The 14,487-nt window shown below is 43.5% G+C and overlaps 1 protein-coding gene across 3 annotated transcripts in view; it reads left to right on the top strand.

Annotated features, from left to right (window-relative positions):
* The first annotated feature begins 690 nt into the window (after positions 1–690).
* LOC123766916 (uncharacterized) overlaps positions 691–14,487 on the top strand; it is a 49,472-nt gene continuing 35,675 nt past the window's right edge. The window contains exons 1-2 of one of the 3 annotated variants that reach the window (XM_069307440.1): positions 691–711; positions 12,792–14,270. In XM_069307440.1, coding sequence (XP_069163541.1) covers positions 12,792–14,270 — 1,479 coding nt within the window. In that variant the 5' untranslated portion in view covers positions 691–711. Of the gene's footprint in view, positions 712–2,976; positions 3,168–12,791; positions 14,271–14,487 lie in introns of those variants that run through there. The other 2 variants (XM_069307441.1, XM_045756404.2) reach the window with 2 other exon arrangements.

Genomic DNA, 14,487 nt, shown 5'->3' with positions numbered 1-14,487 from the left:
CTTTTATCAGATTTGATATTTTCTTTTGTTTGTCATTCATTAATGGTCGTAATTACTTGATTTAATTTGTCTACTGCAGGACATTAGTTTTCTGAGCTTTCTTACAACATTAATCAATTCTATATATTCTTAAAATATTGAAGGATATATCGTCAAATTCTGGTCCCCAATCTGGCTGGTGTTGACGTCAAAGGGCCAGGATACCATTAAGGAAAGTTGGAACTCGTGTCTTAACTGCTCGTAAAATGTATTTCGAAAATATGGAACTGAAATGATTATTATTTATTGCACAGATCTTGCAGGTGATATTGTATGTTATTTATATGTAATCTGATGACTAGTTTGTTGCTATTTATATGTTGTGAGTTAATGGCTCTTCTTACACAGGACCAAATCCAAATTGTATTGTTTCTAGTGAGGTCAGTTTTTTTTATTAATAAGCCTAGGTACTCACAACAATGTGCTGCTACCCTATTCTATATGAAAAAATAGAGTATAGCTCAAGAGCTAGCTGTGTGTTAGCATTAAGGTATTTTGTAGGATTAGATTATTTAGGTGAGGTGCATAATGTTACGAGCAGATGCTCTTTTGTTTTATAAGTATTGTAAATATTGAGTCATGTATCCGATACTCGGCGTGACGTCATTGTCTTTTGTAAATAAACGCCACGTGGACGAGACGTGAGGTTCCTTCCCGCCTAATTATAACACCGTAAGTTCATCTAATATCTCAGTCTCACAGGATGGTTTAGTCATACATGGAATCAGGAGAGAACATGACATGCGAATATAGTCTACTATCTTGTACTAACAAACTCTGGGTAGAGCCCATGACGCCTATCTCCCAATATTTGTGAGTATGGAATAGTTACAGAGCTCAGAGTATCTCCTGCCATTAGCCTGAGGTCACTGATAACAGGACACGCGAAAATATAGTGTTGGGGCGAGTGTCCCAACTGTTGTTCACAGTCGGGATGATCGCACTAACCCGTCCTCCTAACATAACGTCACATTTTGACATACTTCAGGCAAAAAATCGTCGTACTAGAAAATGTAAGCGGCTCGCGTAATTGACATGCTCTCGTATTTCTATTTTGGGTCGTCTGGTAGGTTAGGAGAGGGCACTTTAGTACGTTTCTTGACGTTGGAAAACCTTAGGAGGACAGTCACCGTTGGGGATTCACTACCGGCAGCCATCTGCCATTAGTATAGATATCCCAGCCTAATTTTGGCGATTACAATGTCACACTGTCTAGTGGATGTTTTGTGTTGTCCGTACATATAGTCCTTAGTTATACACAACATATAACTCCTTATACTCGTGCTTTGTGGCGTTTGAGTGTCAGTATTTGCTCTTATATCGTTCTTAACCCAGAAAAAATATATTTATTTTACATTGTGTAACATCATTTGAAACAAAAGATTAATTCAATGAATGCAATAAATCACGATAACCTACTTAAACTTCGACATTGCAGGATGCAAGCGCTCTCTCTCTAACCAACATTCAGTCATATCTCAACAACAGAAACAAATAAGCAGTCTTCAGTGACACACGTTTCTGTTTAGTTCATTTATCATGCACTCTATACCCAGTTTGAGGGTGGTAGTGGACCCCACACTCATCATGTGGGTGGTAGTGGACCCCCACACTCATTATGTGGGCGGTAGTGGACCCCCACACCCATCATGTGGGTGGTAGTGGACCCCCACACTCATTATGTGGGCGGTAGTGGACCCCCACACCCATCATGTGGGTGGTAGTGAACCCCACACTCATCATGTGGGTGGTAGTGGACCCCCACACTCATTATGTGGGCGGTAGTGGACCCCCACACCCATCATGTGGGTGGTAGTGGACCCCCACACTCATCATGTGGGTGGTAGTGGACCCCCACACCCATCATGTGGGCAGTAGTGGACCCCCACACTCATTATGTGGGTGGTAGTGGACCCCCACACCCATCATGTGGGTGGTAGTGGACCCCCACACCCATCATGTGGGTGGTAGTGGACCCCCACACTCATTATGTGGGTGGTAGTGAACCCCCACACTCATTATGTGGGCGGTAGTGGATCCCCACACCCATCATGTGGGTGGTAGTGGACCCCCACACTCATTATGTGGGTGGTAGTGGACCCCCACACCCATCCTGTGGGCGGTAGTGAACCCCCACACCCATCATGTGGGTGGTAGTGGACCCCCACACTCATCATGTGGGTGGTAGTGGACCCCTACACTCATCATGTGGGTGGTAGTCGACCCCCACACCCATCTTCCACAAATCCACAACCCTGTTTCCAAACCAGTATTTACCCAGGTCTTTCCTAAATCTAAACTTATCCTATTTATGCCCATTGTTTCGTGTTCTATTTCGTGCTAATACAGGAAAACCTTATTTATATCCCCAGAAATACTAACACCTCCCGACACAGACCAAAACATCTGATCAAATCACATGCCAGTATCAGGCTTTAAAATGAGCTACCGACCCTTAGCTTAAACAGTGCAAGTACGACTCAGCAAGAGATGATGGAGAGGTGGACTAACTAAACTTTAAGACAGGTATATCTGAAGACCACCCCCCCCCCCCCCCCGTTTCTTTTCCTCTTCTGTTTTAGCGCACTGGTTTTAGTCTTGTCTTAATAACATTATCTTGGTGGCGGATATAGTTGCACAGTGTTCACTAGTGTGTCCCAGTCTTCAACATGGGGGAGAAAAGGAGGAAACCTCCACCTCCATTGAAAACCTTGACCAAAATATCACAGTAACAAAGTTATCACGAAAACCGAACTTAATTACGGGCTCACCATAGCCCGTGCTACATGGACAGTTCGTTCCGAGTAGCTAAATCTAAGACAACAACAACAACACGAAGACCACACGTGCCTGGCGGGTCCCTGCACGCCTCCGTGCCTCCCGTGGTGCACGGGTGTAAGGGAGAGGGTGCCAAGGTGGGGGTTGTGACGGGGTGAGCCTGGCGCCGGGTGCCGACAGTGTGCGGCCAGGTGCCTCCTGCACCACAACACATCTCTCCACCTCCTCCGTCAGTGCCAACACCCACGCCGTTAACGGTGCCAGTGTTGCGAAAGTGTTTCAGCGCACACCGAAGGAAGTGTTCAAGAATTAAATTAACACTTTTCCCCTATAACAAGTGTTTCCGCAAGGTAAGATCATTTGCATGGATCCACAGATTCATTCGCTTCTTTCAGATACCAGAAATATAGTCGGCTTGCAGATGTGTTGTACACTCACCGTCGTGTGAGGTTATCGCACGGACGCGAGTGACTTTCTGGTGACGCAATAACAGAGGTTTGCAGATGCTAATGTCTTCCTCTGATGGAGTTTATGCCGATCACTTCAGAGCCTCCAGATGCTCGATGAAACTGATACTTTCTTGGCTAGAATTAGTCCGTTCCCAGAGTGGAGGCTGGTTAGTTAGACCCAGAGTGGAGGCTGGTTAGTTAGATCCAGAGTAGGTGCTGGTTAGTAAGACCCAGAGTGGAGATTGGGTTGCTAGACCCAGCAACCCAGTTAGGTTGCTTGGGGTCACCTAAACCTTCAACCCTAGCTGAAAATCACTAAGAGCTCTAGAGAGCACCATGAGTCCTAGCCTAGCTATGAGTCATATTCGGCTGTACTTCAGCTAGGAATCACCTGGAGCTGGGACCGGTAATTTAACAAATAATTAAAGTGTTGGGATTTGTTTATTTATTATTTTGAGTTAGATGAATAACAAATTTTAGAAATGTTGAGATTTAGGCCCAAAGGCTTGCAAAAGACTGAGGAAATTTAGGTCCAAATCCTGGCCTGAGGCTGAGGAAATTTAGGCGTAAAGGCTGATCCAAAACTGAGGAAATTCAGACCCCAAAGGCTGGCTTAAGACAATAAATTTAGGCTCAATGGCTAGCCTAAGGCAGAGGAGAATCAATAAAACTTTCGATTTGACTGAAAAAAATCATTCAGGTGTAGGTTTTCCAAGACGAAACGTAATGTTTCCTTGTAGACGGAAGGTAAACACTGTCTAATACATGACACGGAGAAAAAAAGGTGCCTTCTTCCGGTGCCCATACTTCCGGGTGGTGCCCCAGCCTAAAGCGGCCGTCAGTGGTGACTAACTACCACGTGTTCAGGATCGTTACACAAACAACGTGACCATAACTACTGCATGTATTGCTCCAGCTAATTGGCTCGTCTTCCCTAACTGGTGAGAATAATTTGGCAGTAAAACAGTTGTTGATAAACATGAATTTTTTACAACCCTTGGTGAGTTTTGTGTGTGTTCAGCAAGTTCTTGTTCTCCCTGTCCTCGTGTATGTGTGTTCAACAAGTTCTTGTTCTTACTGTCCTCGTGTATGTGTGTTCAACAAGTTCTTGTTCTTACTGTCCTCGTGTGTGTGTGTTCAACAAGTTCTTGTTCTTACTGTCCTCGTGTATGTGTGTTCAGCAAGTTCTTGTTCTTACTGTCCTCGTGTGTGTGTGTTCAACAAGTTCTTGTTCTTACTGTCCTCGTGTGTGTGTGTTCAACAAGTTCTTGTTCTTACTGTCCTCGTGTATGTGTGTTCAGCAAGTTCTTGTTCTTACTGTCCTCGTGTGTGTGTGTTCAACAAGTTCTTGTTCTTACTGTCCTCGTGTATGTGTGTTCAACAAGTTCTTGTTCTTACTGTCCTCGTGTATGTGTGTTCAGCAAGTTCTTGTTCTTACTGTCCTCGTGTGTGTGTGTTCAGCAAGTTCTTGTTCTTACTGTCCTCGTGTATGTGTGTTCAGCAAGTTCTTGTTCTTACTGTCCTCGTGTGTGTGTTCAGCAAGTTTTTGTTCTTACTGTCCTCGTGTATGTGTGTTCAGCAAGTTCTTGTTCTCCCTGTCCTCGTGTATGTGTGTTCAGCAAGTTCTTGTTCTTCCTGTCCTCGTGTATGTGTCTTCAGCAAGTTCTTGTTCTTACTGTCCTCGTGTGTGTGTGTTCAGCAAGTTCTTGTTCTTACTGTCCTCGTGTGTGTGTTCAGCAAGTTTTTGTTCTTACTGTCCTCGTGTATGTGTGTTCAGCAAGTTCTTGTTCTCCCTGTCCTCGTGTATGTGTGTTCAGCAAGTTCTTGTTCTTCCTGTCCTCGTGTATGTGTCTTCAGCAAGTTCTTGTTCTTACTGTCCTCGTGTGTGTGTGTTCAGCAAGTTCTTGTTCTTACTGTCCTCGTGTATGTGTGTTCAGCAAGTTCTTGTTCTTACTGTCCTCGTGTGTGTGTTCAGCAAGTTTTTGTTCTTACTGTCCTCGTGTATGTGTGTTCAGCAAGTTCTTGTTCTTCCTGTCCTCGTGTATGTGTGTTCAGCAAGTTCTTGTTCTTACTGTCCTCGTGTATGTGTGTCCAGCAAGTTCTTGTTCTTCATTAGGGCCATTAAGGTAACCACAAGTTCCTCCTGACCAATCAGCAAGTATACTTTAGTCCTGAATATAGTCCAGGTTTAAAGTAAACTCAATATGTATACACCGAGAAGCTGAGTATACCTCTCTATGTGTATATCAATAACAAGTTTCTACTCACCGTCTCCTTAAATTGTGACCATTGAAACTTTCAGGTTTACTCCATAATGAGAGAAACATGACTAAAGTCCAAGATACACCTAAAGGCCACATAAGGTAAACTATTTGTATACATATACCAGACATCTAAACTGATACGTCACAGTTTACCCCTACACTGTATACCCAGACATACACACTCCTCTTCCCGTCTCGGCGGTTAGGGTCTAGCGCCTGAAAAAGTTTGAACGAGCTCGGTAGCGGCAGTGAACGAGCTCGTTAGCAGCAGTGAACGAGCTCGGTAGCAACAGTGAACGAGCTCGTTAGCAACAGTGAACGAGCTCGTTAGCAACAGTGAACGAGCTCGGTAGCGGCAGTGAACGAGCTCGTTAGCAACAGTGAACGAGCTCGGTAGCAACAGTGAACGAGCTCGTTAGCAACAGTGAACGAGCTCGTTAGCAGCAGTGAACGAGCTCGGTAGCAACAGTGAACGAGCTCGTTAGCAACAGTGAACGAGCGCGTTAGCAACAGTGAACGAGCTCGGTAGCAACAGTGAACGAGCTCGGTAGCAGCAGTGAACGAGCTCGTTAGCAACAGTGAACGAGCTCGGTAGCGGCAGTGAACGAGCTCGTTAGCAGCAGTGAACGAGCTCGTTAGCAACAGTGAACGAGCTCGGTAGCGGCAGTGAACGAGCTCGTTAGCAGCAGTGAACGAGCTCGTTAGCGGCAGTGAACGAGCTCGGTAGCGGCAGTGAACGATCTCGTTAGCGGCAGCGAACGATCTCGTTAGCAGCAGTGAACGAGCTCGGTAGCAACAGTGAACGAGCTCGTTAGCAGCAGTGAACGAGCTCGTTAGCAGCAGTGAACGAGCTCGGTTGCAGCAGTGAACGAGCTCGGTAGCAGCACTGAACGAGTTCGTTAGCAACAGTGAACGAGCTCGGTAACAGTGAACGAGCTCGGTAGCAACAGTGAACGAGCTCGGTAAGAGTGAACGAGCTCGGTAGCAGTTGAGTGTTATGATAGTCCTCTTTTGTAGAACAATTAATATTTCCACAACTTTAAAATGTAATTCATGTAATTATCTATTTGTTATCCACTTGCGTAATGGGAATTGTTACAAAAAGAGTTACACAATATTTCTGAAACAAATTTGTGTTCATCTGTCAGTGATACAGTTGCTTTTGTAGGAGATCCCTTACATGCCTTAATTAACTATTGGAGTAAATGAAAGCTACGTAAATGTTGGTTATAAGCACTCTGGTTACCAATTTGATTATCATGAATATTTGCATTTGGTGTGTTGTGTAATGTTGATCCTAATCTCGCAAGGATATGAATAGTGTTGTCGCAGTCTGTGTTATCTGTCCTTCTTTCACTGATGGTGTTCCAACTGAAGGTGGGCGACATGTACATGTATCAGTCAGATGGCGGAGGTGTTGCAGAGGTATTCACCCGGTAACTTCTCCGTACTAACTAGCTGATGGGAATAAGTTATATTAGGCTATATTTCCACTGAAACCCCTTGATTTCGTCTTGTTTTAGGCTTCATATTAGTTGATTGGTGGCGGCTCGAATGTTTCAAATGGTTATAAAGTTTTCAGATTTGTGGGTTGGGTGTCTAATTGAAACAGGAACAGAGCATTAGATTATAACTAGGCTGTTTCGTAATGGAACTCTTATAGTGGTAGAAACAATGCGAGGTGTGAGGGGCTCTTCTGTCCCTGCCTCTTTGTGTCTCATTTAGTGTTCTCTTTTTTTGCATTTACTTTTCCCTTCTCTAATTAATTATTTTAGTGTTCCTTTCTTTCTTTAGCTTGGTATTATTTCTTTGTCCGCTTGCACCTCACCTTCTCCCACGTCACCTCTTCTCACTTTGTATTATAGCATCTCTCTTCTGGTTTGATTTGATTAATTTTCAAGGGTTTGGTGTTTTCTTTTTAAGAGTGATCAGTGAAGAGCAGTGTTCCCGAGAGTGATGTCCTGAGTGTGTTGTGTTTACCGTCTGTCTTGTGTCCGGACACAAGTCCCGAGTGTGTTGTGTTTACCATTTGTCTTGTGTCCGGACACAAGTCCCGAGTGTGTTGTGTTTACCGTGTGTCTTGTGTCCGGACACAAGTCCCGAGTCTGTTGTGTTTACCGTCTGTCTTGTGTCCGGACACAAGTCCCGAGTGTGTTGTTTACCATTTGTCTTGTGTCCGGACACAAGTCCCGAGTGTGTTGTGTTTACCGTCTGTCTTGTGTCTGGACACAAGTCCCGAGTGTGTTGTGTTTACCGTCTGTCTTGTGTCTGGACACAAGTCCCGAGTGTGTTGTGTTTACCGTGTGTCTTGTGTCCGGACACAAGTCCCGAGTGTGTTGTGTTTACCGTCTGTCTTGTGTCCGGACACAAGTCCCGAGTGTGTTGTGTTTACCATTTGTCTTGTGTCCGGACACAAGTCCTGTGTGTGTTGTTTACCATCTGTCTTGTGTCCGGACATAACTGGCATCTCTCCATCATGTATCACCTTTGCTACAGAAAGTTCCTGCTCTTGTTAAGATATACCGAGACATTTGTAGCCTGCTACCCAATCTAGTTTGACATTGATAATGGTAAGGAACATTTATGCATCGGAGTTGTTTGTGAACGTTTTAAGTTCACAAGACAACTGTATCTTGTAATGTTGAGAGTTTACTGAAATTTTTTACCAAAGTTGTGTGTACCAGCAATGTTTATCCCAATACCCACACGCCCCAGGCTTCATACTCACCCCTCCACACCCCCCCACCCCCCCACACCCCCCACCACACCCCCCACCACACCCCCCACCACACCCCCACCACACCCCCACCACACCCCCCACCACACCCCCCACCACACCCCCCACCACACCCCCCACCACACCCCCCACCACACCCCCCACCACACCCCCCACCACACCCCCCACCACACCCCCCACCACACCCCCCACCACACCCACCACCACACCCCCCCCACACCCCCCCCACACACCCAACCGACCCAGATACACTGCCCCAGTAGTGTTGGCTTCATCACCATACACTTTGCTTGGTTGGATATTCTTAATATACACGTATTTGTTTCGATACTCTTAAAGCAGTTATTTAGCCAACTGTCATGGAGAGTTTCTTATGGTTCTCTTGTACGATCAAGAAATGTGTTGATGTCATTGTAAAAATCCAGATTTAACTGCTGATAAAAACATAATTATTCACGTTTGTTGGTTAATTCTTGCAATCAAGGCAATGTCAAATGATGCTGGCGCCTTTAGCACAGTGGTCTACTTCCTCGGCTTACAGCCAGGAAGAACAGAAACGGTTAGATACGTTACCTTTTACCCGATGCCTCTGTTCACCTAGCAGTAGGTATCCACTGGGGCAGATAACTGTTGTGGCTTGCATCCTGTGACACGTCAGTAGTTGGCCTAGTGAACACCTCGATAAGCCTATGTACAGACTTCCTGTCTCCAACAACGGGAATTATGTGACGTCACTGTTGCACCCATAATAATTTATTTGAGTGGAAATCAATTGAATAGGTTTAGATTTATAAAAAAAAAACTTGGGTAAATACTGGTTTGGAAACAGCGTTATTGATTTATAAAACTAAATATCAGGTAAGGTCTGGGATTGCTGGAGTGTTTCAAGCGTAGGTTAGACTATATGAATTAGGCGATTCGGTGGGAATAAAACAAGAGTTGCCTCGTATTGGCCAATAGGCCTTCTGAAGTACACTTTGTTCTTATGTTCCTAATGGCTTTTGCCATCATCCTCTATATTGTTAATAATGTACTGTACATTCACCAACAACCTGCTCATGCGCCCAGCTAGTGCGCATCACCCAGCCTGATGCGCAGTATAGTATACTGACAAAACTGAAGGAAGTTAGATATATTTCATAACATATATAGTATACTTAAACAGAAGGAGAAAGTCAGATATGTAAGAGGTGTACTAAATGTTTATAAATACCTAGGATCTGTAAACTGGTAAACTTAGACTACAGAAGTATATGGTAGGTGTTGACTGGTCCTGGTGCATGTCTGACATTATCTCCTTAAATATTGGCAAGCTTGCCAGTAGTGTGGGGCGAGCGGACTGAGGACGCCTGCCTCTCTCTTTTATACTCTTTGCATGTATCGCTAATCACCAGTTGTTGCTGGTGACATATTTAAATAATATAATATATATAGCCATAGTAGCGGGGTTTGTAGATTTCTCCATCGTAGATTTCATTTACGGGGCAAATAATAACATATTAAAGTCTTAAGTATATAGAGTAACATCATGCCAACTCATACACCTATATTTTATTACCAAACTGACATAGCATTGCATAACATCCTGACACACTTATCACACCAATTTACTGTGTATTAACTGCTAACTCCTTTATGATACATACAGTTTACATGTATCCACCCAATGACCTGTGAATGTTGGGGGGCCGCGTCACAGTGGCGCGTGCATCAGTTGGCTAGGCTTGAATGTTGGGTTGTCGAGTAAGACTTGATGCTTGGTGGCCAGACGGGGTGTTAATGGCGTCAACTGATCGTTGCTCTTCACTCAGTGGCTAGATATGCATATAATAAGAGAGAAAAGACATAATTAAACACATGTAACGGGAGGTTGACATTCGCGTCAAGTCATTGGTTGGAATAACAGTGGTCTGGTTAAACCCATTGTCATGGGCATGAGAGAGGACGTTCTGAAGGGAAGGTGGGAGGGGAAGGGGGGTTCAGAGGTCGTTAAGGGCGAAAATAGACAACAGATCAAGTTTTAGGACCAAAAGTTCTTTTCCGGTGATATGGTGTGGTCGCCACCATATCCATGGTTATGTGCCGCTGGGATCATGGTATGACGGTTTGGTGTCCAAGAATCTTCATGATAAAACAAACATAGTTGTTATAGTTACAAGAAGCAACGAATGATGTGACAAGACATAATTGTTAAGGGGGCATATCAATGTAAAATTAAAAGTGGTTCAATTTGCTTATAAATTTTTTTATAAAATGGTTATAGAAAGGGCTGCAGCTGGTTCAAGTTTCATCATCACACCCTAAACAGAAAAGGAGAAAAAAAATAAACAACGAATTATGCAACGAATTTTTAAGTAGTTTCAGGGAACACATGTGTCAACTAAAATCATTTCTATAACACTCAGATATTAAATTAAGCACATAATAAAGGATTCTAGTGATCAGTTTTATCAAAAAAGTATTTAGTGCAATAATATAAATTTTCAAAGTTACCCTTCTAAAAAAATATGCAATATATGATATTTATAAATTTTTATAAAATCAACAAATAAACTTTGGACTAAAATGTCTACTAGATTCTGTAGAAGTACAAACGCTACATATAAGGTGTAATTTGCATGTAAATTGATTAATAAATAAAAGCTGTGAAGTAATTTGAAGGTGTAAATTACTTTCCAGAGTAAAATAAAGATCCAAGTTCGGCCACCTGTAGCTGAGCTTGACTTCGACAGATTTCGTTCATAATTGGCACCCTTGCAGATAGGCATCCATTGAGCAAGGTGTGCAAATTTCATGCAAATCCCTTGATAACAAACGAGAAAAAAATATTGGCCAAAAAAAAAAGCAAAAAAAAAAAAAAAAAAAAAAAAAATTTAAATAAAAATATATTGCACATACATATTACAATTATTACAAGAGTTTGTGCTTCTACAGCACATAGTAGACATTTTAGTTGACACATGTGTTCCGTGAGATTATTTGAGAATGTTGAACATTCGTTGCATAGTACGTTGTGTATTTTTTTTCTCCTTTTCTGTTTAGGGTGTGATGGTGAAACTTGGACCAGTTGCAGCCCTTTCTATAACCATTTCATAAAAAAATTTATAAGCAAATTGAACAACTTTTAATTTATAACGATTTAGAATGATATGCCCCCTTAAGCCAACAAAGTACTGGGAAAATTCAGTGGTTAGTAAGTGTGGACGTCCATGAAAAAAAAAAGGTTCCTTTAACGCACTGCTAGGTCAACCAGTGACGGTGATTTCAGGAGTAAGGGACAATTAATGAGAGTGGGCTTTTGTGTAAACTGTTAGTCAGAAAGGACAATGTAAAATTATATAGCGATGATAAACTGGCCCCCCCCCCCCCGGCAAAAGAGACGCAAAAAAATTAAAAATAAAAGCCTAGTGGGAATTGTGAATCAACACTGATTTAAGAGGTATACAAGCAAACACGACTATAAGAACTAGGAAAATTGTAGCCATTAAAATGATATCTACGGATCTGAGGAATAGCTTTTATTAATATGTCGATATTTCTTTGTCCGGTATGATGGTTCTGTCAGTTTCCGCCGGCACTTCTCCACAGTTGAGGTTGAGCCGGCGAGGAGGGCGGACGGCAGGTCCCAGTGCGTAAAATTTACAACAGCAACACAAATTCAGTACCGAACCAACTCCACTCTTTGATATTGCGTCGACGGGGTTGAGTTACCGAGGCCACGAGATTAATTTGAGTTCGTTGGTATAAGAAAGGAAGGTCTAACGAGAAATCAAAACTTTCACAATTCTTCACGATACCACTCATTTGTATGGCTGCCTCAGAAGAAAGCAACAACTCAATTTTTTCAATACACTCTCTGAGCCCTTTTTATTATTATTATTATTATTGCTATTATTATTATTGCTATTATTATTATTGCTATTATTATTATTATTATTATTACTATTATTATTATTACTATTATTATTATTACTATTATTATTATTTTTATTATTATTATTATTATTATTATTATTTTTATTATTATTATTATTATTATTATTGCTATTATTATTATTATTTATTATTATTGCTATTATTATTATTATTATTATTATTATTATTATTATTATTGTTATTATTATTATTATTATTATTATTATTATTATTAAAATGTATGGGAGTCTACTGTGACTGTAGAACGAGTTACTGTGTTTGAGTAAGGTCAGTGTATATACTGTGCCGTTATCATAGTCTAGGAATCAGAAATATAACAAAATCATCAGGATGGAGTATTTTAATAGCTTCTTCGTGTCAGTTCCGGATTTATAAGCGATGAATGTTGAATAATTCTTTTCTGCACTTACCATGTGACGGTGCTCTGTGCCGCCTCCCTCTGCTGTGATTCATGACGTGAGTGTTCATCTTTTTGATTGGTGAACACAGATTACTGCATGCAGATATTGTGATACTTGTATACGTATTTTCTGTTAACGAATCTTTCTTTTGATAGATACTTACAAAGAGCCTTGTGTCCGTCAACAGATGCCAGGAGAGAGCCACTCTGACGTGCCGGCCGCAGTGCCGTTGCAGATCGCTCTACAGGCCTCAGGTTTAGCCTTAACCAACGGCCTCTCACCAAATAGTGAACAACCCAAATCTATAAACTGTGCAGAGTGTCAGAAACCAGCGACGATCGTGTGCGGAGGGTGCTGGCAGCTGGGGTTCTGTGCGCGAGACCACCAGATAACCGGTTGGGTCAAGCACCGGCCAAAGTGTCGCCCATGGCGCATTGGCTGCTCGTCAGAGTTGGGTCGCTTCATGGTGGCCACCAGAGACATCGCACCTGGAGAACTGCTCTTAGAAGACAAGCCACTCTTGCTGGGACCCAAGATGCTCACGGAGCCAGTCTGCCTCGGGTGTTACCGTCCCCTCAGCAACGGGGATCACCAGTGTCGGGGGTGTGGCTTCCCCATTTGTGGCTCCCAGTGTGAGGGCACCGACGACCACGAGGCAGAGTGTAAAGCTGTTAGGGACTCTGGCATCCCCGTCAAAGTATCAGTCTACGGCGACATCAACAGTATGTACGAGTGTATCACACCCGTCAGGATCTTGGCTCTCAGAGACACTGACCCGAGCGTGTGGAACAAGATGATGGCACTTGAGAGCAACAGTGAAATGCGCGTCGGCACTGAGGTGGCTGCCATCACCCAGCAGACGGTCGTAGACATCATACACGACAGATTGAAACTCGAAGAATACGACACAGAAACAATAGAGAAGGTACTGGGCGTCATTGATACTAACGCCTTTGAAATCCGTCTTCCAGATTCGAGTATCTTGGGAGTATACGAGAAGGCGTCCATGTTGGAACACGACTGCGTTACCAATACTCACCGCACGTTTGACGCTGATCTCAATCTCGTAGTTAGAGCCGCCATTCCCATCAAACGCGGGGACCACCTCACCTCCTGCTACACTGACCCCCTCACAACCACATCCACCAGACAGGAACATCTACGCTCCTCAAAATATTTCATTTGTAGTTGCAAGCGCTGTGTAGATCCCACGGAACTGAAGACCTACGTGTCCGCCCTGAAGTGTGCGGACTGTGTTAAGAAGAGAGCCGAGGAGGAGAGCCAGAAGAAGAGCTCGCCGCAGGGCAAGCAGCCAGCAGGGCGAGGAGCCGTCAGGGGAGGGAAGCGCGGGGGAGTCATGAGTCGTATCTCACAGTTCCAGAACGCTGGTGCAGACGGGCCGGCGTCCAGTAAGGAAGGCGGTGCAGAGGGCGATGACGAGCCGGGTCCCTGGATAGTCCCACAGGACCCCATCTCGCCATCTTCGACCTGGAAATGCTTATCCTGTGGGTTTCCTACCTCGGACGACTATCCGGATAGGATCACTGAAGTAGTGGCCGAAGAGGCAGAGGAATTGGAGGCGTCTTCGCCTACAGTGGCACAGTGTGAAGCATTCCTGGAGAAGTGGAACCACCTCTTCCACCCGGACCACGCCATCTTCATCAACGTGAGTACTGACCTGCTGCGTCCAGCAGAGTTTGTTTTTGTATAACTGAACAACTGTTACGTGATTATTGTGGCATGCGTAAGCCTACTAGAATGTAACTATTCATGTTTTGGTCCAAATTGTTGCCCAATTGAGTCATAAATGACCCAAGTTTTATGCAAATATAATTGTTCTCTTTGTGACGGTGCGCAGACGTTTTGGTAAAGGTTAACTAAAT

Source organism: Procambarus clarkii, chromosome 60 (assembly GCF_040958095.1).
Source record: "Procambarus clarkii isolate CNS0578487 chromosome 60, FALCON_Pclarkii_2.0, whole genome shotgun sequence".
Taxonomy (NCBI): Eukaryota; Metazoa; Arthropoda; class Malacostraca; order Decapoda; family Cambaridae; genus Procambarus; species Procambarus clarkii.
The sequence above is the reverse complement of the archived record's forward strand: the minus strand, read 5'-3'. Positions and strand labels throughout refer to the sequence as shown.